The 22,984-nt window shown below is 42.0% G+C and overlaps 1 protein-coding gene across 1 annotated transcript; it reads left to right on the top strand.

Moving 5' to 3' along the window:
- The first annotated feature begins 15,228 nt into the window (after positions 1–15,228).
- LOC104282000 (probable G-protein coupled receptor 141) lies at positions 15,229–16,295 on the top strand. The gene is made up of 2 exons (XM_009880065.1): positions 15,229–15,267; positions 15,348–16,295. Exon 2 carries the CDS (start codon positions 15,351–15,353, stop codon positions 16,293–16,295), a length of 945 nt encoding a protein of 314 aa, XP_009878367.1. The 5' UTR covers positions 15,229–15,267; positions 15,348–15,350.
- Positions 16,296–22,984: the final 6,689 nt, after the last annotated feature.

Raw genomic sequence — 22,984 nt, 5'->3', positions numbered from 1 at the left:
TAAGAAGAGCTCATAAGAGCTGTAGTGAAGAACAATGTAAAATATTTGGCACTTATGCTTTCTAGTGTTCAAAAAGATGAACTTCAAATAACCTGGATGCAATGAAAAGAAGGAAATTAAGCAGGGAAGCTAATTGATAGTTTATTGTTTTCAATGCTATTTTTTATATGGACGTCTAAAGACCAACCAAGAATTGAGGCCCAGTGGCATGGTGTCCTGTGCAACACAACAGCACAGGGCACTCCAAAACCAAATAAGCAGATTTGGACTGGCAAAACAGCATTATGGCCACAAGCAGGATAGCCCAAGATTTTCTGGGGAGTCCTGTGTCAACGAAACAGGGAGAATGGCTAAGAGAAAGCAAGTTAGGAGGACGGGGGTATAAAAGGCAGGTGTGGGTACTCTTCCCACAGCCCAGAAAGAGCAGCCCTTACTGTAGGCATTTCTACAGCTGGTCCTGGCTGGAATCTCTAGCTGCATCCTTAAACATTTCAGCTGAACTTTAAATAGGCAAAAGTCTTAAAAAAATGCATGAGTAATGAGCTTATTCCTAACACAATTAGCTTCGCACTTTGGCAAATGCACTGAAGATCTTAGTTTCACACAAACACTTACCATTAGCTCAGAACAGAAACCTCCAGATTTAAAAGCAAAATTAATCATTTCAGCCCAAACAATTTGACGTAACGGAGCATTTGCATGCATACAGCAGCTCATTCCGTTATTCAGTCTTTAGGTGTGCTGCTCAGGAAAGGCTCTTGCAAATCAATTCACTTTTATGAATGCAGTGTGGGGCAATTCCCATGCAGTAGTTTCCTCATTTCTGAAAGAGGAGGAACCCTGAGTTCCTGTCTAACGCAGTTGTAGTAGGGAAGTCACGTACTTCATTGCGCTTATGCTAAGGTAGGAAACCATTATCAGTCTAGCAGTACTGGTAGTAAGCTTTGCTGTCTGTACTGTTCCTAGGCAGATGCTCTTAGGCTGGTGCAGGGAGGTTTGTTCCTCTGCCAATACAGACAATGCATTTTAGCATACCAAATTTCATAAATATCTGTCTCTGTATATTCAGCATGAAAGTGGGCATTAGTAAAATGATTTTTTCTACACATCTGGTAATGGAGTTTGTAATACCTCTGCCGTCAGAAAGCAAATGAAATATGCAATCTGAGAATAAAACAGTATTAGCAATTGCAGTAAACATTTTGAGGGTGAGTAGCAACTCGTGCTGTAATTTTTGTTTTAAAAAATATTCTTCCTGACAACGTGCTGCCTGCCTCAGCAGGCAATTAGTGAGAGACTAGTACGGAGTTCAAACAAATTTTAGAAGGAGCACTGTATTTTCAGGTGAAGGGAAAGGCTTTTTCTTCTCAGAAAGGCGTATATGCATATAGGATTGGCATGTTACCGCACATAATTTCATTCTCTGCAGTGTAATGTCATCCTTATGGCAGGAGTAATGCATCTCCTTGTCAATCAGCTCCCCACTCCAGTATTTTTATCCTGATGAGAACAAGCTCTGGAACAAGTGAATTGCTGTGCTGGATTCCTGATGAAAGGCGTATCTCCTCAAAAACCTACAGGCATGCGACAGATGTGAACTAGTAAAATCCTGCAGAACAAGATAATATTAAAGTTGGTGATAGACTGCTGGAAATGTGCAATCGCTAAAAATAAGGAAGACACCTTCTCAAAAAGGTGCATTTAGACTGGAGTCTGCACAGATATCTTTTGTATGAGGTTCTGATTGCTCCTCCTGTCCTCAGTGGCAAACACTGAGGCCAAAGCAGAGTGCCAGTAGAAAACAGAGGTAGGTATGGGGAAAGGTGGGCAAATTATTAGTGTTAGAACAGTTGTTTTCTGGATTTGTGATCCCTCTCCCACACACTCATAAAGAAGAAGTACAGCAGATTTTCGTGTGGATTTAAATTTTGTTTTGTTTGCAGCGTTTCTCTGTTGAAAGAACTGGATTACAGTAAGAGCTGAATAGAAATTTGAGGTGGTTTTATTGATATGCTATACTTCAACATGGAATGAGGTGCAATTTTGCTGCTTCCAAAGGAGGTAAAGGTAGTTAGATAGACTGAAGGGGAAACAGACTTTCTCCACACCACTCTGCCTCAGGTACTTTTAAGCAAATTTCTTTTGAGTAATGATGCCCAGGGATGGTAACTTGCAAAGTGGGTATTTTTTCCCCCCTAAATTAGAAAAGGGGGTGAGGAGGAGGCCGCCAAATACATTTCCACTTTTGAGAGAGCTTGAATATATATCTCTGCTGTGCAAAGATGTGTTAAACGAGGAACTGCAAGTCACATTTTTCTCCCTATACTTTTCCAAAATGTTCTTTCAGATGTTTCACAGGCAGTATTTCTCACTCATAGGATGCCTTGCACTGCCTGGGTGACGGCCACAAATCATAACTGCTTCAGAACCCAGATAGAGACATTTTAAGAAACCTATTCTCTACAAAATGTTTTTGTATACTGAACATTTTTCATTTTGTACATAATAAATATCTTTCTATTCAAGTGCTTGAAATAGTAAGGCACATTAAAAATACAAGTCAAAAATATAATTCTGCTGGTAGCAGCTAAAAGCTACTCACTCTGACTACATACTGCTTTTCAGCTACTCATATTAGCAGCTGATCTTTTACTTAATGACAAATTGCAATTAACCTTTCACAATTACAGCTTAATAACTGATCCGGCCAGTCTTACATACTGGGACCAGGCCCATAGCTGTCACTGCGAGGGACTCTGAGTAGATCTGGGCTTTCTGTAAGGACCACAAGATGTAGCAGATGATGCTCTCCCTGTATCTCATCCTTTTACCTAGGAAGCAGAAACTGCCCTTACTTGGGGACACTGGTCTGACCCATCCTAAGAAAAGGCCTGAGGAACAGGTGACCAACATTTTGTGTTGGTGAGCCCACAGGTACATCTACTAAAAGCATCACTTTCAGAGTCAAGCATACATGGCAATATGGAATTTTCCCCATTTTAGGAAAGGATAGATTATATCAGATCAGCTGTCAAGAAACTGAACCTTGTTTAATCTGACCGTCCACCTGATAACTACTGCAGGATTTTGGAAGGCAGTTTCAGAGGAACCTGTCTTCATGCCATAATTGCGATTGGCTGCTTTATATTCAGGCACAAATCAAAGGGAAAATAGTAGGGCCTTCATCTGCTGTCCCACCAGACTCAATGACAGGTGTCATTGGTGAGACTGGAACAGGACAGTGTTAGAATTATGCACTAGAGAGAAGAATCAGGCTCATGGCTTACGGCAAGACACAACTATGGGACAATGCCTTTGCTGGTATAAACAGGCTTATGTTTATTAATATAAATGAATTTTACATGATGAGTCTGAATATATACAAGGAACAAAGAAGGCTAGAAACCAGCATTGAAGTAGTTTTTCAATAATTCAAGTCCTGATTCTTTCATTAATGTAATGGGGAGCAGGGTCTAGCTCTGCCAGTGTAAAAGGAAATTATATAATTAAGGAATACTTTGCTACTTCTAATAGAGTTTTCTGACTGGCAGAAGTCTGATCAACTGTCCAACAGAGCTGATTTATTCAGGTAATTGTCCCTTGCACTTTGGGTAATATTGAGACCCCTCTGGGGGCCTGATTCTCTGCTATCAACATCAGCTCAGTGTTTTCAGGAGCGTCACTCCAGCTTTACTCTCAACTAACTTAAAGATTCAGGTTACCCACAGTTCAAGTGGATCTTATTTTTTTGCTTTCTGCCACCAACATAAGTGAAGGGAGAGGAGTAGTTTTCCAGAAGCCCCAGCCACCACACCTGCACTACGGGGACCAGCAGCTTGGTGGAGAGTGCTGAAAATCTACCAGCTGGGTCAGGAAGCCATGGTATCTGCTCAGCAGAAGACCATGACACCCCTGAGCTCTGCATCCACCAGCTCTGATGGAGCTTCCCAGATGGAGCTCTTGTGCGAGCATGCTGCCACCCAGGAGTTGGGCTGACACAGTGTGCCCTGGCCTTACGCCAGTGTTAGATGTCAGTGGTGAGCATGCCTGTGGCAGCTGTGCCCAGGTAGAGGACCTCCTCCCCTTAGTGATGGAGCTCAGGGAGGAGGTAAGCAGGTGGAGGGCTATCAGAGAATGCAAGAGGGAGATAGACGCTTGGAGTCATACCCTGCCTCCCATGACAGAAACCCAGCAGGCAGACAGAGCCCCTGCTACAGAGAACTCCCACTCCTCTCTCTGACCGACTGAATGGGGTGACTTGGAGGACAGGGGGAAATGGCAAGATGTTCCTTCCTGATGCAACAGGCGCTGCAGGTGCAACTGCTCAGAGACTGCCTCATCTTGCCAGGTGCCATTGCAGAACAGGTACAGTGCTCTGCAAGGGGAACTGGACAATGGTGAGGATGATAATCCTTCCAGCTTGGAGATATCGTCAAGGTCTAGTTGGACCACCCCCCGAATCAAAACCACCTCAGTTAAAAATAAAAGATGGGTCATTGTCATAGGCAACTCGCTTCTGAAGGGAGGGCCTGATAGGTAGACCGGACCCGCTATATAGGGAAGTCTGCTGCCTCCCTGGGGCCTGGGCTAATGATGTAAAGAAGAAGCTTCCTTCCCTGGTACAGCCCTCAGATTATTATCCTGTTTTGGTCTTTCGGGTAGGCAGTGATGAAGTAGTGAGAAGAAGTCCAAGGGTAATGAAGAGAGATTTCAGGGCCTTAGGACAACTGGTCAAGGGATCAGGAGCATAAGTCATGTTCTCTTCTATCTCTCCAGTTGCGGGGGTAAACAGGAAGAGCCAGCAGGTCAATGACTGGCTTCGAACCTGGTGCTACCAGCAGGGGTTCGGGTTCTTTGACCATGGCCTGATTTACCGAACACCAGGCCTGCTGGTAACAGATGGGAAAAGCCTATCTTGCAGGGGAAAAGGGGTTCTAGGATAAGAGCTCATTGAGAGAGCTTTAAACTAGATTGGAAGGGGATCAGGGATGTAAGGGGGCTCACTAGAGAGGTGCCCAGGTGTAGTAGCCCAACATTTGTGGGGCAGAGAGCTAGTATTTCTGAGGATCAGAAGGCCTGGCACCCCTCAAGGGCAAAAATTACACACTCAGCTGCCCCTCTGAAATGCTTATACACCAATGCATGCAGCGTGGGGAGCAAACAATATGAATTCAAGATCTGTGTGTGGTCGCAAGGCCATGATCTCATTGCAATTACTGAGACATGGTGGGATAGCTCATGTGACTGGAATGCTGTTATGGATGGCTATGTTCTCTTTAGGAAAGATAGGCCAGCGAGGTGAGGTGGTGGAGTTGCTTTTTATGTGAGAAGTAACTGGAACGTATTGAGCTCTCCCTGGGGGCGGATGAAGAGCAAGTTGAAAACTTGTGGGTAAAGATCAAGAGCAGACTACATGAGAGACACTGTTGTACATGTTTATCACAGGCTACCTGATCAGGATGGGGAAGTTGATGAGGCCTTCTACAGCTGAGGGTCACCTCACAGTCACAGGCCTCGCTTCTCATGGAGTACTTCAATCACCCTGATATATGCTGGAAAGGCTACATAGCTAGGCCTGTACAGTCAGGAGGTTCCTCTGGTGTATTGATGATAACTTTTTGACTCAGGTGGTGGAGGAGCCAACAATGAGAGGTGTACTACTGGACCTAGTACTGACAAACAAAGAGGGATTGGTGGAGGACATCAAGGTTGAGGGCAGCCTTGGCTGTCGTGATCATGAGAAGATAGAGTTCAGGATTAAGTGTAGTATGTGTAAAACAACAAGTAGGATTGCAACCTTGGACTTCAGGAGGGCGAACTTTGATCTCTTCAAGAAACTGCTTGGGGAAATCCCATGGGCAAGGGCTCTAGAGGGTAAAGGGGCTCAAGAGAGCTGGTTGATATTTAAGTATCACTTCCTCCAAGCTCAGGATTGGTGCATCCCTAAGAACAAGAAATCAGGCAACGGAAGCCAGAGACCTGCATGATTCAGCAGGGAGCTTCTGAAAAAGCTCAAGTGGAAGAAGGAGGTTTACAGTGCACAGAAGAAGGGACTGACCACTTGGGAAGCGTACAAGAGTGCTGTCAAGAGTATGCAGGGATGTAATGAGGAAAGCCAAGGCCACTTTGGAATTAAAACTGGCAAGTGATGTCAGGGTCAACATGAAGGGTTTCTTCAAGTACATCGGAGGCAAAAGGAAAACTAGGGAAAATGCGGGCCTGCTCTTGAATGAGACCGGTGCCATGGTGACAGATGATGCAGAGAAGGCAGAGTTGCTGAATGGCTTCTTTGTTTCTGTCTCCACTGCTCGGGTCATCCCTTGGGAGTACCAGACTTTGCAGGTAACAGAGAGAGTCTGGAGGAAGGAAGACTTTCCCTTGGTTGATGAGGAGCAAGTTAGAGATCAGTTAAGTAAACTGGATACCCACAAGTTGATGGGGCCTGATGGGATGCACCTGTGAGTGCTGAGGGAGCTGAGGGAAGTCATTGCTGGGCTGCTATCCATCATCTTTGATAGGCCCTGGAGAACAGGTGTGGTGCTTGAGGACTGGAGGAGAGCCAGTGTCACTCCAGTCTTCAAAAAGGGCAAGAAGGAAGACTTGGGAAGCTACAGGTCAGTCAGTCTCACCTCCATCCCTGAAAAGATGGTGGAACAGCTTGTTCTGGGCTTCATCTCCAAGCATCTGAAGGAAAAGAAGTTTATCAGAAGTAGTCAACATGGATTCACCAGGGGGAAGTCATATCTGACTAATCTAATAGCCTTCTGTGACGGCATGACTGGATGGGTGGATGAGGGGAGAGCAGTGGATGTTGCCTACCTTGACTTCTGCAAGGCTTTCGACACCATCTCCCACATCATCCTCACAGGCAAGCTTAGGGATTGTGGGTTAGATGAATGGACAGTGGGGTGGACTGAAAGCTGGCTGACAGATAGAGCTCAGAGAGCTGTGATTAGTGGTGCAGAATCTAGTTGGAGGTCAGTAATGAGTGGTGTTCCTCAGGGGTCAGTACTGGGTCCAGTCCTGTTCAATATATTCATCAAGGACCTGGATGAAGGGATAGAGTGTAGCATCAGCAAGTTTGCTGATGACACAAAACTGGGAGGAGTGGCTGACGCACCAGAAGGCTGTGCCGCCATACAGCGTGACCTGGACAGGCTGGAGAGTTGGGCAGAGAGGAACCTTATGAAATTCAACAAGGGCAAGTGTAGAGTACGGCATCTGGTGAGGAATAACCCCATGCATCAGTACAGGTTAGGGGCTGACCTGCTGGAAAGCAGCTTTGTGGAAAGGGACCTGGGAGTCCTGGTGGACAACAGGATGACCATGAGCCAGCGATGTGCCCTGGTGGCCAAGAAGGCCAATGACATCCTGGGGTGCATCAAGAAGAGTGTGGCCAGCAGGTTGAGGGAGATTATCCTCCCCCTCTACTCTGCCCTGGTGAGGCCGCATCTGGAGTATTGTGTTCAGTTCTGGGCTCCCCAGTTCAAGAAGGGCAGGGAACTGCTGGAGAGGGTCCAGCAAAGGGCTACAAAGATGATTAGGGGATTAGAACATTTTCTTACGAGGAAAGGCTGAGGCACTTGGGTCTTTTCAGTCTGGAGAAGAGAAGACTGAGGGGGGATCTTATCAATACTCATAAATACTTAAAGGGAGGGTGCCAGGGGGATGGGAACAGTCTTTTTTCAGTGGTGTCCAGTGATAGGACAAGAGCTAGCAGGCACAAACTTGAGCGTAGGAAGTTCCATCTAAACATGAGGAGGGATTTCTTTACTTTGAAGGCAGCAGAGCACTGGAACAGGCTGCCCAGAGAGGCTGTGGAGTCTCCTACTTTGGAGACATTCAAAACCCGCCTGGATGCCGTCCTGTGCAACCTGTTGTAGGTGACCCTGCTCTGGCAGGGGGGTTGGACTAGGTTATCTCCAGAGGTCACTTCCAACCCTGATCATTCTGTGATTCTGTGATACCTCCTACTGTTGACTTCTGAATTAGCACTGCAAATCCTTGCGTCCTGGCATGATAAATGTAGAAAAACAAAACACCTGCGTTGCCATGCTTATTCTGTGTACATCTCCGAGTTTGGTACAGCTGAAAAATCGCTAACAGCATGGATTATGCCTGAGCATAAAGGACATGGTTCTCTTTTCTCAAGGACCTTTCATGCAATCCAGAGTAAAGGAGTGCTGATGCTACTTAGATCTCAGTACAAGTAGTCCTTGAAATCTGGGCCAGACTCTCAAATTATTATTAAACAGTCTTGGCTCATGAAACTGTTGCTACAATGCAAATTCAATCTAGGTGAAGGACTGATCCATGTGATACAATGGTACTGTGCAAACCCACTATCATACTACTTCTAGATTTTTTGATATTGCTAAGACTATCAGCAAGTACTCAAAACTTAGAAAATACGTGCATTCTAGCACCTGTGTTTAAATTCAGCTGGTGTGTGATGTTCTAAAATAATCACATTCTGCCACCAGCTCAATTTATTACTAGTGAAAATCTAAACACACCAGCCTGGAATCTGTTCTTTGAACCTCAGTGAGAGAAACATACTCCAGAGATTATACATGCTGTTGCTAAATCTTGGGCAAAATTGCATCAATTTAGCAAGTAAAATGATTTGCAATCATGTGTGTTAAGCTTTCTATACCTATCTAGAGCTTGACACTAACTCCATCTTAGAGAAAAACAAAGATAATGAGGAGGTCTGTCCCAGACCATACTCTGATATTTTAATATTTGTTCTAATCCTGAGTCAGTGCAGGGATTGAAGATTTGCAGAATGCAAACATATCAGAAGAAGTCAGCCTGGAAAGCCCTATTTATGATGACTGCTTGGGAAAATAGCATTGTTATCAACAGTATTATATAATTTACATGTTATGTAATTACTATATGTATCAACAATATGTATCAACAGTATTATACATATTAACACATGTATTAACTTATTATATGTATCAGCAATACTATATAGCTTAAAAAAATGTCCACACATTCAGATGCTACCTGCAGGTTTTTAAGATATCTTGGCTTTCGTCCCACTATTAACTGGGATGTATTTATTCTAGAGCAAGACCTACAAGAAGCCAAGACAACATGATTAACCTGAGAAGGTACAGGACTTGATTTAAGACTATCTAAGCTTTATATCTGGCTTTGCCACAGAGGCTTCAGTATTTTTTAGCTGTAGCATGGGGAGAGTGATATACATGCCTTTTAACAGAGCTTTGAGATCAACTGCAGAAAGGTGCGAGGTAAGAGCTAAGTATCATTATTATGATCACTTTTAAATATTATCTGAACAGCTGTTAGCCACTGTTAAAATTGCAAAATGCAAAAAGACAGTCCCCATCACATACCAGTCTGTTGTGAAGTACCACAGAACAGTACGTCCTCTGTGTTTTTTTTAACCAGATGTGAAGCAACAGGATGTAGTCAGTTAAAATGTTCTTATGTAAGATTATATGTATATGTTGAATGTGAATAACGTTGCTTTCAAAACTGTTATACTCAAATATATCTGTGTGTTCTGACAGAAATGTATTGAGCCTGTAGGTGGGCAAAACTGACCCTACGTGCATTCCTCACAGAGACTCAGTCCTGCAGTAAGATATCTTTTACTGCACACGCCACACAGCAGTCATAGCCACTGATGAGCCTTCGATACTGACACAGGTAATGTTTTTTTAATAAAATCTCCTAGTTTCATTTTGCTAGTAACACATAGGTGTAGCAACAGCCCTGAGTCCCGAGATCCAGATGCTGAGCTACAGTCTTGGCATAAAGCAGGGCTGAGACTTCGTGCTGGGCTTTAGGGTGAGCTTTGTTTCATCCTTTACACTTTGATGTCTATACTGTAACCACATCCAAACCCACACTTAGTCAGTTACAATATAGATCATCTTTTGCTCCTGTCTTACCCTGTTTTCTCAAAACACTCTTTCAAATAATCCCCTCCACTCCTGGGAATAAACTTTCCAAATGAGTGATTTGTGTTCTGTGGGGCTTACATCTGTATGTAAACTTGATCATTTTAGGCAGTAAAAGAAAGGAACTGTTCAGAAATGGGAGGTTTTGAAGACCTCCTATGGGTAAGAAATATCTGCAAATTAGGGGATCCTGTGATGCAACTAAAAATCTTCCTGAGGTTGTGTTCTTATGGGCAGCCCTGCCTTCACACAGCTGAGGCTCACGGTTGTTGCTTCATCATAGGCTCAAAGAAGGAAGTAAGGCAATGACTCTTTAAAATATCAGGTGTTTTGCTTTTCGTTCTCAGAGCTTACATAAAATGAAGAGCCAAGTAAACAACACTTGAAGAGTGGAGATAAACTCTAATCTGTAAGTATGCACGGAATGAACAAAAGCCTTGGTTTGCAATGCTTTTAAAACAATGTTTGCAATTTTAGGGGAAAAAAGTATCCAAGTGTCTAGTTTTATTTTGAGCTCATTTTGAAGATTTTCTGCACAACTGTTTTCATCATTGTTATTTGTACATTGTTATTTCCTAGTACAGGAAGATGTTGCTTCATCCTTTTTCATATTGCTATCCTGTAGTTCTACACCACCTCCTAAAATTGGGAGGCAATTAATTTTGTTTTCATCCATTTTTGTGTGTGTGTTTAATATCATCCAATCTCTGCAAAGACCAGAAGTTTATTCTCTTTTATAAGATACCGCTAGGATGGTAAATAATTATTTTTAGGAAGGTTCCATGCCTTCCTTTTTTGTGTAAAAACAGTGAAAATCTCAAACAAAAGAGGACTAACTCAACATGTTTTTCTATCCCATTTGTTCTTCATTCAGCTGGATTTAAACTAAAAAGTATCAGTATAATGATGACTCAGCCAGCAAGACATGAGTCAATGATCTAGTGAATGAGTTAGAGCAATCACTATAAATTGTTTGAAAAAAGCCAATATCTAAATGTAAACACACACTTGATATTTCATAATTTTCATTTGTAATGTTTTCCTTTAAGCAGACATTTATACTTCAAACTTCAGATGTGTGTGGTTATTTTGAAATGAAGAGAATTCTGCAATTATTCTAGTAGCATAGCCTACATTACTATAACACAGCATGGAATTAGAGCAAATCGAAAAGCAATTACAATGCTCTCAACAGGAAGCATCCCTGAGACTAAATTAGGATGTTAGTAAAAAAAAAAATGCACATTTTAAACAGGCTTTTGTTAAATAATATTTGTATTTTGCACTGCCTCCAACCTAGACTAGTTCAATGCCGAAATGTCAGTTGACACTCCTTTTACCATTTTATTAACTCTGTCAAAACCAGAAATCTTTCATTTCAATTGAACGTTCTTCCCCTCCAAATTAAAATGAAAGTTCACAGTTGGGTGCATGCAGGCTGCAAATGCTGCTTCTGCAGAACCCGACGGTCAGAACACATAAAAATCTGTGTGAAGCCTCAGTCCCTCAGCAGACATATACGGGCAATAAATCTTACAAACACTTGTTATACAGATAGTAGAGCTCCCTGTTTGATAAAGATTGTGAGTGTCATTGGTTTTGACAAATGATTTTTTTTTTTTTTTTTTTTTTTAGTAAGTTGATATAACGTTGATGTAACAGAATGGTTACTGATGAACCTGGTTGGGAAAATAGTAAGCAATGAAGGGAACAAGCCAGTGACAGGCTGATCTGGATTGCTAAGTCAGATGCAAACCTAGCAACGTGCATTTTACCACTGCCAAATGCAAAGTTGTTCATCTAAGAACCAAATAGGAACACAATGCTTATGGAGGCAGTTCAGTGAGGAGCCACAAGTATGACTGGGATGAAGAGAAAATAAGTACCTTCTGTCTCTTATCTGTACTTATCTCCAGGTATCTATAGGGTAAGCCAAAATTTGACAAAGGTTTTTTAAATTTGAAGGCAAAACCAGAAGCACATACTGTGCCTGGAAGCTGCAGTTGTACAAATTCTGCCTAGAAACTTGGTTCAGCCTTACTGTTTTTTAAACAGTAGGATAATTAACAGTAAGAAAAAAGAGAAACAAGTTCCTGAAGGTTGGAATGAATATTCTTTTACTGTGAAAACTTCGACAGAGACAGAATTGCTTTTGTAAATGACATGCTGTGTCCTGAAGAGAGCGGTCCAGGGAAGTCCTGCGGACTGTGCTGCTCAGAAAGTCACAGGAAATGAATGTGATGGCCTTAGCCTCACTGATAACGGTCGAAGCTTGAATGCACGAGAATCTTTTGGCTGATCATATTTCTGAAAGAACACAGCATCTGGTATCTCGATAATCTTCCTGCCTTGTCAAACTAAAATACAGCTATTTTGGCACTTGTCCCCAAGCCCCTGGAACCAGCGGATGTCCTCTTTAACTGCTATGGCGTTCAAATGGAGTGGTTGCCCATCATTGTCTCATGGCTGTTCACAGCACATGTCCGGCAGAAGTTTGGCTTAACTAAGTTTAAGAAGTTTAGCTGAGACACGCAGAGTAAGACCAAACCTTGCTCTAAACCTTGAGCAATATCATTGAACTGGAGCAGGTAGGAAGGCACAGAAACAAGAACACCTCCTTGAGGAGAAACTCTCTGCCTTTGGATGCACAAAGGAATAGAAGCAGCCCTCTATTGGCATTTCTACTTACACCAGCTGACACTGGCAAGGGGCTCAGCAGCCTGGGGAAAGATAACTTCTTAGATAGCTTGATACCACTCGCAGTGCTCTCTTCTGTTTTTCCTCCACTGCTGTGAGGTATTTTCCAGCTCTTGGAGATTTCTATAGCTCATGTTTCCAGTGAGGTTCAGTATGTAGCCTTACGTCATACAATTAATTAGTCTCTTGCAAGACCTGCATTCATTCTCATTCCATGTGCCTCATGTTAAATTCTGGCCAAAGGACTTCTTAGTTGTATTTCAGGTCAGTAGGTTATAGCTATGTGAATGTCAGTGCAATAGGAAACCTCATTTCACCAGAAAGCAGCGTTTCCTCTGTGAAACATACCCCGTGTCATACTATACTGCATATATATCACGCAATGGTACTTCAGGGGGATGCCTGTAGTACTGGGGAGCTGATAATCTGTCAGCTGCCAGTAGCTTTTCTTTTGAAGATTAATGAAAATGAGATTTCCTGCAGAATCTTACAATGAAGGCATTTAGCGATGACTGCAAAATTCTGCAGAAACCTGCATTTCAGTGCCTTGGTTGCTTATTTGCAGTCAGAAATAGGTCTCTCGCTGTCCCCTTGTCTGAGGAAAATATCAGTTATCTGACTTCTGCTTATCTGTTCCTTGCTGCCTTCAGTTCGTGTTTCACTGCCGGGCTCCAAAGGGTGACCGCGAGGGGTCCTTCCTCTCCACACGCGTGACCTTGCTGTTGGGGCTGCTCACACCAAGCTGCATTTCCAGCATGTTGCCTTTAGGGCTGTGGCACTTTTTAAACTCTAAATATGCATTTTAATTAAAACAGTGTGATAATGCCACTTTTTAGAGACGTCTTTTCGAATTAAAGCTTAACAACTTGGAGAAACTGATGAACAGCTATTGCTAATCCCTTCTGGCTTATGCGGTTGTGAGGCTGAAATGCAACGTCTCAGAAACAAGAACAGAACTGGAAGGAACTTGCATGGTTTCTGATGCAAGAGCTGCAGTGTGCCAACAAGCAACGCCTTTGAGGAAAAGCTCTTTCGCTGCAACCCATTTTACTTCTCATAATGCACTGGAATTTGTTGCCCACATGACTCTGAAGTGCAGTTTCAAACAGAAAAGGTCAGAAAGTGCCAACAACCAACACGTCAATTTGATATATGGCAGTTATATTTATGTTGATTACAATAAAATATCTGGAGCCTTAGATGCCTTGGGATAGCTAGAAAATAACTGATTTTTCAATGTATAAAGAGATCTTGATTACTGTAGGGGCGAATGCTTAGAAATATTACTAAGAAATAGCAAAAAATATCTCAGCTGTGTCACAGATATTCATTCCCCACTGCAAGCAAAACCTGTTTATAAACTTTTATAGGTATTTCCTCTTTTCCGTAGAAGAGAGAACTGCTAAAGAACTTTTTTACCCTCCCAACTTTTGGCAGTATGTGCTACCTAAAAATGAAAATAAGCTGAAACATCAGTCGCACAAAGAGATAGAGGAACTACTTTGTGAAGTTAACAATATTGCAGTATTAAAAAAAAAAATTGCAAAAACTCACTCGGGAGAAAACCCCCTCTTGTATTGTGGGATTCACTGGTGAAATGGATGGCATACCAGAATCAGCTTTAAATTATAGTTCAGGTATCAGTAGCAGTCTAACTGGGATAGTATTGAGCCCAGCACTGTTCAATTTTCCCTGCTTCTTTTTTGTGAGTGTAGTGTGGACATTCTCTTGATACTTTCATAGATGCAGACGTGCTTCAGGATAACACCCTACCTGAACTCTTCCCCTCCCATACCATCTTGTAGTACTTAAAAATCCTACCAGATGCTACATTTAGAATTATATTTAATATAATTATATTTAAGAATTATATTTGATCTGTCTTTGAAACAGTAATATATGAAAAATGTATAGCATACTTATTAAACTCGCTATTAGCTTTCATCTGGCCCCAGGTCAGGCCAGGCAGGTTTATTTGCACTAACCCAGGATGTCCTTTCCTAATGTTTTCTAACAGCCCATTTTGTAATACCCATTTACCACATATTAGATGTGAAATGGCCCTGAGCACCAGGACAACGCTGCCTACGGGTCTGGCGGGATCTGAGCAGGATCTCCATGGACCCTGGGTATCCATGGTGGTTAATCCCTTACTCAGATAAATTGTCTATGGAGAAGAAGGAGTTGACTGTAATGTGTGCAAAACTCAGCTCTCAGTAATAAACAAAATTTGTAGCTTTGCTAGAGCAACATATGGTTATTATCTGGCTCTGGAAGAGGCAGATATTTGTTGCAAGTAAACAAACTGATGAATGAGTAGCAGAATTCAAACAATATCTCTGATCTTTACTGAAAAAACATCCAGATGCTCACAAGAGAGGAGAACTAGTAACACAGAGTGCTCAAAACCCACACAATTCTGTCATTTCTTTAAGGATCTCTTCTTCCCACATATTACTAACTCATGCTTGTTTATAAGGGTGTGGCTAGCAACATCTTAAGGATTAGAACGGCCCCTCTGCCCAACCTTCTCAGCCATTTTTCTCTGGGCTGGAGGATGTTTGGATAAAACTACTCGTTACAGCTTGTGCCAGCTGTGAGATTCCAGGATTATCCCTTGAGCAAGATCTAGGTGGAAAGATCTGCTGGCTTTTCAGGTGGGCCCTCTCATTCCTACCTTACCTTAGCCTTTATGTATTCTTTTATTTCTAGGATATGTACAAGGAATATTTCGGTAACATGATTGAAGAGAACAGGAACAGCAGTGACTCCTCCTCTGCCTTCCCTCACAACACCACCATGAGTGCCATACTGATTACTGCCTACTCAGTTGCCTTTGGTGGAGGTGGGATCGGGTCCATCACAATGTCATTTGTGCTGGTCAAGATGAACACTCTGTCCGTGACCACTACAGCCATCATTAACTTGGTCGTTGTACACAGCCTCCTCCTCTTCACAGTGCCATTCCGCCTACACTACTATGTCAACAAGAAGTGGGTATTCAAGATGCCATTATGCAAAATGGTGAGTGCCATGGTGCACATCCACATGTACCTGACCTTCCTATTCTACGTGGTCACGCTGGTGATACGGTGGCTCATCTTCTTTCAATGGAAGATCAAGGTGGAGTTTTACAGGAAGTTGCACGCCATTGCAGCAAGTGCTGTCGTGTGGGTCTTCGTCATGGTCTTTGTGGTGCCAGTCTTGTACTTTGAGTATGGACGCTCAGGCTCATATGATAATACAACATGCTTTATGTTCCACAAAGAACTACAGCAAGGGAATGTGAAAGTCTTAAACTACGCTATAATTGTAGCTGTTGCCTGTATTACTTTCATCCTCTTGGGCCTGCAGATTTTCATCCTGGTAAAAGTGGCGAGAAAACTTTCCACCTCCTTCTGGTCACACCAAGAGTTCTGGGCCCAGGTAAAAAACTTGATTTTCATCTGCGTCATCATAATTTGCTTCCTTCCCTATCACCTCTTTAGGGTCTACTACATACAGCACGTGGGTGAGTTTGGCCAGTTAGAAAGCTACAACGAAGTTTTTTTGAGTCTGACGGCCCTCAGCTGTCTGGACCTGCTGTCATTCGTGCTGAGCGGAAGCCGCTTCTTCAAGCAAAAGATGGGCATGCTCCGCAGCAGGTTGTCTTGCTGCTAGTATCAACATGGACCTGGACCTGGCAGAGCAGGGTGCTGGACAGGCATGGCAAACCTGCTCCTCAGCAAGTCAGGGTGGGCCCTGGAAACAGTGCAGCAAACTCACACAGGGCTCTGCACCTGAAATTACGGGGTGAATCACCTCCAGTGTCACAGATCCAAACTGCTGGAATACCTGTGGGATTTCCTTGCCACACGACCTAGTGAGTTGCAGATGCTCCTGGAAGAGAGGGAAGAAAGGGTGTGGGCTCTTCTGTATTACTGTTTTTACATCAAGGTTTGTGAAGACAAAGGCACTAGAAGGAGACTCAGGAGAATTTGCAAAGTATGTAGAAACACAAATAGAAAAGCAGGTTTTCATGGAATAAGGTACAGATTTTTGAAACATAAAGATCTGTGTATATTTCTTATTTGTTTTCCACAAGCTCTGATAAAAATCAGGGAAGTTATTGTTCCACCTGAGTAGGTCTGTTTCTTCACTGTAAAGACAAGCGTACTTTCTAAGTGAATTGAAAAATTAAATCAACTCTTTAAAAACAAACCAGCAATACATATTTATTTCTTAAAAGTTTTTCTCAAAACCACCTTTTAGAGATGGTATCATTGCAGCAAAGAGTTTTGTTCTCTTTCCCACGTTATGAAAATGTCTCTAACAACAAAAATTGCACATTGTTACTGAAATGATCATTGTAAGTTCAAACAAAAGCATGTATTTTTATTTACAGAATTGTTCCATTAAAAAAAAAAAAAAGTATTTAACAGTGATGGATTTTATTTAGATCATTCAGACAGCAGCTGTCCTCTCTTAAAAGGTCAAATATTCTAGGTTTCCAAGTTAACAATGACTTTTTTTCTCCTATGTTGATTTTGTACAATTCTGAAGTTTATAACTAATTACTCACAGTGTCTTTAGCTTCAAATCCATTCTATAAATTTAGTACCCTGTACTAGTAGAAGAAAATAAAATGTTAGTGTTTGGATTGGAGGGATTGAAAAAGCTAATAAATCTGGTGTAGCTAAAAAGCTTATTATATCTCAGTGAGGCATTATGAGTTGCTATCTCTGAAGACAGAATTGAATTCCACTTAAAAAGAGCAAAACTTCAGCAAAATAATTCTGTTAAAGACATTCAGGCTTTCATAGCTCAGCTGCTTTACACCTATCCCCCAAAAAGAGTATAAATCTCTGACTGCTGTAACCCAAGACAGCAATGGCTAATTTATCTTTTTTTTTCTTTTTGCCATCTGCATGAGGTCACATTCTTTCATCTAGAGGCAGTGGAATAATACTTTAATATTTGGCAAATGAGAGGTTATCAGCTGATTGATTTCCAGTGACAGTCTCTCCTCATGATGCTGTTAAAAGTCCACCATTTCATACTTCAGGTTCTTTCCGTTCCTTTGTACTTTACCTTCAACATCTTTTGCTCATCAGACAGCAATCAAATAAAAATTCATTGATTTTGCTGTACTTGTACAATCTTACTTCTATTCTTGTTGCTTTTGGTCCCACCAAAGATGGTTTCTTTGTAGGTTACTTTATAGATGGTTACTTCTACCTTCTGTAGTCTTTCTCTGTTGTCTTCCTTCTTGCTTCAAGCTCCTCTGTATCTCTCTGGAGGTTTGATCATGAGAAAGTATTTTCAGGTCAGAGTCTAAGTCATGCTATATAACACCATAAGTTGGAAATCACTGCAGTTCATAACACAAGTGAGATGTGGGGGTGATCTCATGGCCTACCCTTGGCAAATAGTCTGAATCACAACAGCTGTTAAGGTAGAACTGTGAGTGCTAGCAGTACGTGTGGATCTGAGACAAAACTGTCTGAGAAGGTGTTTGCCCCAAAAGGATCATGATAAAGGGGAAGACGACCACCAGCCAGATTCAACAGCAGTCGGGGAACTACAGAGACTTTCATAACATGGAAGGATTCAACTTGAATGTGTAGTTCACTAGTGGTTAATTATATGTCATTAAGAAAGCAATAAGCTGCTCTGATCCAGATTTGTTTTAGAACTACACGAACAAATCAGTTTTTTCCTTGTGGCAGCAGAGAAGATGGAAAATGGCACAACATGGAAGGATTCAACTTGAATGTGTAGTTCACTAGTGGCTAATTATATGTCATTAAGAAAGCAATAAGCTGCTCTGATCCAGATTTGTTTTAGAACTACACGAACAAATCAGTTTTTATCTTGTGGCAGCAGAGAAGATGGAAAGTGGCACAACATTTTTGTTTCCTCCTGTAGCAACATCGTTGGTGGAAGAAAATACCTTGCATGTCTTCTGTAGGCACTGCATACCTTTCTAACACTATATTATAACACTTCTGTTGTAATAAAGTTGTTAACAAACAAAATGACTATGTGCTGAAAAAGTTAAGCAAGTCCTTCCTGCAAATGTGCATATAAATGAAAAGCATTTTGTATCTGAATTTGGCAAGACTTTCAAAAAATAAAACATGTTTCCAAACAGTACTCCCTGATCATATAGCTGAACCAGTCTTGTTCATGTACGTGTTAAATTCACAAGTTGTTTAATTCTTGTAAAAATGTACACATTCTCAATACCCTGCGCCCTAGCATCACAAAAAATACTAGATAGTGGTTTTTTTTTCCAAATAAAAATTGATGCTAATGATGTTAGTGGTAACTCAGGATGATAATGAACAGAATTAGGGGGTTGTAATTCCATGCTTTAAGTTGGGGATACTATACAGCACCGTCGTGCTTTTTATGGGACTGTCTGTGCAAACTGTACAGCTGCCACTCATCTTGCTGTGTGAAAGTCAGTGCCGGGCAGAGAAAATCTGCCTCTGCCCTGAGAGAATGAAGTCTCGGTTAACACCTGCAGGAATTGCCCTGCCAGGTGGTGATAGTGGTGATGCTTCCAGCAAGGGTGCCGACAGGGCTTGCAGGGAGGACCGGTTGCTGCTCCCTCCAGCCTCCCCCTGCTTTGCCCTTCATCGGCTTCTTGCTCTCTTCCACCCTCCCGGCTCGCTTCTCCCAGGAGGGCAGTGGAGAGGTGGAGGTGTTGCCAGGTAATGCCACAGAAGGAGAAGAGCCTGAATAACTCCTGACAACAAAAGTGTAGACAAGGACAGAGCAGTGTCCAAAATGTAGCCAAGTGGCTCCTGTGACTGGGAATGGCAGGGGCACTGATGAAGAACTGCTGACGTGCAGGAGACAATCTACAGAGGAAGGGGGAATTTCCAGTTACCGTCATGCGCTTGGTCAGAGGTAGAGATCAGATATTTTGCATAATACCTGCATACGATTTTCTGTCATTTTGCAAAGTAACTGGAAGTCATTTTGAGAAATGGCTGAAGATTTTAGTCATTTTACAAAATGACTGGTTTCACAATATGACTGTAGCATACGTCAGAATTTGGTGCAAGAGCAGTTGTACATTAAAGGAGGGAGTTTAATCAGATTTCTCTACTTGCTAAGTAATCATTCTTGAAGATGCCTCAGGACTCTGAAGTTAAATTTAGAGAAGAACTACACAAAAAGTACAAGAAATGCTCCAAGTACACAATCCCAAAGGCAGAGTATTGTGCAACTATTGATGAAATAAAGAAAGCAAAACAGAATCCCAATTAAAAATCAAGACATGAATACTGTCTACTTACAAAGTAAGTATGCAGAACTTACTCTTTCTGTTTTTTTAGCTCTTAACTGTATACGCCACTGCTTTCCCCATTTAGATACACAGCATTATTGTTAATAAACTGCTTGCTATTTCCCTCATTTCAGATATTAAATTCTACAACGTGGAGACACTGAGAATCTGACTAAGAGTAGGCAGATGAAAGAGGAATCACCCACATATTATATAAGCATGGAGGATACGTATGATATCATCAAAAACTGCACATATGGCTACTGGCCATGACCATGTCATGAAACACTTGTTGTCTAAGTATGCAGACATCACCAGAGATGCTGTTGAGCACTTCAAATCCTTCTGTGTAGTGTGCCAAGAAAAAAGAAGGGACCACTTGGAACCATTTGCTGTCTCGTCTGTTCTGAACAAGGATCACTTAGCGTGGGGACTTATCAAACAGTGTATCAATGTATTGACTTTATCAATATGCAGTCCGTGTGTCTAGGCAGCTTGAAGTGGATAATGGTGTACTAGGACCACATCACCAAATTTTGTGTTCTCCATCCGCTTAGGTCAAAAAAAGCAGTTGAGGTGTCTCTACAGACTCTTGACATCTTTCTCACTTTTAGAGGCCCTGTTGTATTGCAGGGTTATGATGGAACAGAATCCATTATTCAAGTCATGCAAGAACTAAAGTATTTGTGGTCTCAGCTCAGCTTGGTGCATGGAAAACCAGGACACACTCAAAGCTAAGAACTAGCAGAGCATCCAAACAGCAATATTAAGGAGGTGCTCATGGAGTGGGTGGCAGACAATAATTCATAGGACTGGTCTATGGGAATATGCTTTGTGTGGCATGCGAAGAATTCGGCTCACCACTCAGGAATAAACCGTGCACCATACTCAGCTCTGTTTGGAACAGATTGCAGGTGTGGGCTCACCTCAACCTCTCTTCCATCAGATGTCATCAACTGCCTAATGACTGAGGAGGACCTGGTCTCTGTGCTGACCGCCCTTGTTACATCACCTGTCCTCACAGCCCATGCAGCTCCAGAGGGCTCCACCAGTAGTGCCTCTAGAGCTGAGGCTGCAACAGAGCCTGCACCTGGATCTCCATCAGATGAAATTCACCTGTAACTTCAGAAGCCTTCACCCACACAGACCGTACACACACATAGCTTTTTGTCACCAGAGACCATGGCCAGCAGACAACCACTAGTTACCCCAGACTCCAAAACTGACCTCTGTTTTCACCAGTGGGATGATGGAGCATGGACAGACCAGGCTGGCCAGGTAGAACGATGTGGGTTGACATCTGAGATGAGAAGGCATGGCCAAGTCAACGTGCATCTGGCTACAATGGAGACAATGTGACTGTCCCCAAGATGGACCAGCAAGGAAGGTGACTGAAATGTTACAGGGCAAAATGAAAGCATCAACAGCCCTTGTCACTATTGTCTCAGTTGTGAAAATAATTGTGAGCTCAGTGGGAAAAAACGCTGCTTTATGCCTTCTACTCAACCTTACATTTTGAGCTTACGTTGCTTTTAAGGAATTTAGATGTTCAAATTAATGTATCAAGTTATTTTTCAAAAATTAACTTAAAAAGTGAGAAATGATAGTTCACTAATTTACCAGTCTGTATGTCTGGAGAAGAGGAAGGGATAAGGGAAGAAAGCTATTGTTTTCTTTGGTGGAAACTGGAACAACCTCAGCCAACAAACACTAAATCCCCTTTCCTCCCTGTCAATGATTACTGTTCCATGATAATACATAATCATAATATGTTTATGTCATCCTGCCATGGTGAAAGAATTAGAAACTGATATACTTTGGGTTTGTATTGACTTTATTAGAAATGTCTGTTACTGCATGAATTTAATTTCATTAGGAAGCAGAGTTAATTGGCATAGCTGTTTCTCATTAGTAATGTAACCCATATATAGGCACAGTGTCGTTAGCTCTGCTGTTATCTCCCCTCTATGCAATATTGTGATAAATAAAGAGGAAATTTACTGTAGCACTGCTCTGGTATTCAAGAATATTCTCTTTTCAGGGCTGCCGAGTGGATATTGCACACTTTCATGCATTTTACTTTGTCTAAACGATAATCAACCTGCAAACTCAGTCACAAATAAAATAACAAAAAATAATCACACGTGGAGTTCTCATTCTGTCCACTGCTAACAGCAGACGGCAAACCCAAGCTGATGCCTGTTTCGCTGAGCAGTATTTATGTGCAGTCGATTCAGCAATTTGAAAGGCTGAACCTTCTCAGTTGTTTTAGGAGAGATAGAGCTCTTTGTAATGCAGCAGTGGGGTGTGGAGGATAAACAAGGCTGGGAAACACCACCAGCAAACTTTTCACCCCAATGAATGGGAAGTACGGAAGCAGCAAAATTACAAGAACAGATGAAAAATGTGGCAAAGTGAAATTAGACAGTAAGCAGTTAGTTCATAGACAAATAAGTAAAGTCAAGCTGTGAGACCAAAATGAATCTGCAAGAAAAATCTTGGCTGCTCCGTGGCTAAATGCCCCAAGCTGGTCACTCATGGGCATATTTAACTACACAAGGGACACACAAAAAAGTGGTAACAGAGGGATATGGAAAAATACAGCATGTGAAATACATCACCATAACAACACCTTTTACCAAAGTGTGTAGGAGTGTGGAACCACTGCAGTTACTGGTGAAGTGAAAATGAAAAAGGTAATAATTATGTTGGACCAAAGTGGTTTCATGTATTTGAATGTCAAGGAGTATTTCTGTTGTAACAGAAAACCCCTGAGCTGTTAAAATATTAGCAAGGACAAAATCTTATTCTGCAGGTCAGAATGTGTGTAAGCACAAATGGTAATTTAGATTTGTGTTACTAAATGTTCGACATTAATAAATGCTGCAAGGTAGTTACTATAATTAGTCACCAGATTTAGTAACTTGAACTTCCACAAAGCTGTGAACATGAAGTAAAGATGTGGAAGAGAGGTTCACCTCTGTGATATGAACATGAGCTAAAATGACAGAATCACAGGAAAAAATAGATTGTAAGAGATCTCTCGAGGTCATCTAGTCCTATCCCCTGC

The sequence above is a fragment of the Charadrius vociferus genome, unplaced genomic scaffold, assembly GCF_000708025.1.
Source record: "Charadrius vociferus isolate BGI_N301 unplaced genomic scaffold, ASM70802v2 scaffold760, whole genome shotgun sequence".
Classification (NCBI taxonomy): domain Eukaryota; kingdom Metazoa; phylum Chordata; class Aves; order Charadriiformes; family Charadriidae; genus Charadrius; species Charadrius vociferus.
Note: the sequence above shows the minus strand (reverse complement) of the source record. Positions and strands in the feature narration are given on the sequence as shown.